General features: G+C 60.8%; 1 protein-coding gene across 1 annotated transcript in view; it reads left to right on the forward strand.

The window, feature by feature from the left end:
• Positions 1 to 681: 681 nt before the first annotated feature.
• The window catches only part of SELENON (selenoprotein N), a 16832-nt gene continuing 16007 nt past the window's right edge, over positions 682 to 1506 (forward strand). Inside the window, exons 1-2 of the mRNA XM_021684399.2 lie at positions 682 to 731; positions 785 to 869. Of these exons, the coding sequence (XP_021540074.1) occupies positions 682 to 731; positions 785 to 869 (135 nt within the window). The remainder of the gene's footprint in view (positions 732 to 784; positions 870 to 1506) is intronic.

Raw genomic sequence — 1506 nt, forward strand, 5'->3', positions numbered from 1 at the left:
AGCTTTGCTTCCTGATAGAGCAGAATTTGGTTTTCTAATAGCATCTGTCATACGCAGGGTGTCCCCAAACATTAGCGGTAATGAGTTGGAAGTAGCACAGTTGGAAGCCTTCAGAAGCCAACAGCAGATGTCAGCCCCTCCGTGGGTCCCCCTGAGGCTTTGGGGCCAGAGCACTGGGTAAAAGCTAGGTCCAGAGCCCACAACTCTCGGTCCCTGGGAATCATTCATCCAAAAGACATTAGAGTGCCTACCACGTGTCAGGTCCTGTGTGGGCTCTGGGAAGATGGGGCCCTGCGCACAGGGTGCTGTCATGGCTGGTTATCCATGAAGGACAGAAGTGGTGGTAGAAGAAAGTCCTCACCCTCAATCATTCGGCTGGACCATCCCCCAGGAGGCGTCAGGGCATGAGATGTGGACTCAGACCTGGGTGGGCAAACAATCCTCACCTCAGTGGGTTGCTTGAGAACAAGTAAGAGCATAACACACCCAACACCAAGTCCAGCACATAGTGGTCCCTCCAGCATCTGGGACCGGACAGATGCACATGGACTGGGGTTGGCAGTGATGAAGGATGGTGCTGCTGCGCGCCCGGGCCGGGGTTCTTTTCTAGAGGCTTGGGCAGTTTCTGCCCTCTCCTGGGAAAGACAGAGCCATCCCTGGGCTCCTGGATACCTTAAAATCATGGAAGAGGGCCCCAGTGGAACCAAGGCTTCTGGAGACAGGAACCAAAAGTATTGACAGATCCCAAAGTATTTCTTCATACTCCACCCACCCCCATTCCCAGGTCCTCCTCCAGGCATGCCAAGAACTGCTCTCTAGAAAAATCGCTCCTGTGGTGGTGCCATGTCCAGCAGAGGAGAGGGAAGCTGGTAAGTCACAGTCCAGCCTTGCCCATGCCGAGGGGCTGCCAGTCCCACCAACCCAGGTATTTCTTCCGCGCCACAATCCACAGGGAGGGCCTCTTTTGACTCCCCCTTACAGGTGAGGACATTCTGACCCCAGCAGGTGAGGTTTTCAGGGCCGCGGCACCTGCGGGTGGCCGTGTACAGGTCGCTCCCCCCCCCCCCCCGCGAACGTGCAGAAGTGGAAGTCTATGGACCCTGACGGGGATGGAGTAGGGGCAGGGCTTTCTTGGTAGGTCTCCATTCTTCAAGAGGACTGAAGACAGTTTAGAAAGCAGGCGGGATAAGGGTGGCGAGTGGGGTGTTCCCCCTCGGGCCTCCCTCCCGTCTGCCAACAGAGGGGGACACGAAACCTGGTGGCCCTGAGTCCCCTCCCCGACGAGCTTCCGAGGTGCGGACGCCCCCCGCCCCCGCCGCCTCCCAGGCCTCCGCCCGGCGGGACGGGACGCCCAGGCCCCGCTTTCATTTTGGGAGCCGAGGCGCAGGCCGGGCTGGGAGGCGGGCGGCAGGGAGTCCCCGGCGCCCCCGCACTGACTCGCTGGGCGCCCCCTGACGCCACCGAGCCCGCGCCCGCCCCTCCGCCCGGAGGCCGCCCCGCCCCCCC

This window comes from Neomonachus schauinslandi, chromosome 4 (assembly GCF_002201575.2).
Source record: "Neomonachus schauinslandi chromosome 4, ASM220157v2, whole genome shotgun sequence".
NCBI classification, from domain to species: Eukaryota; Metazoa; Chordata; class Mammalia; order Carnivora; family Phocidae; genus Neomonachus; species Neomonachus schauinslandi.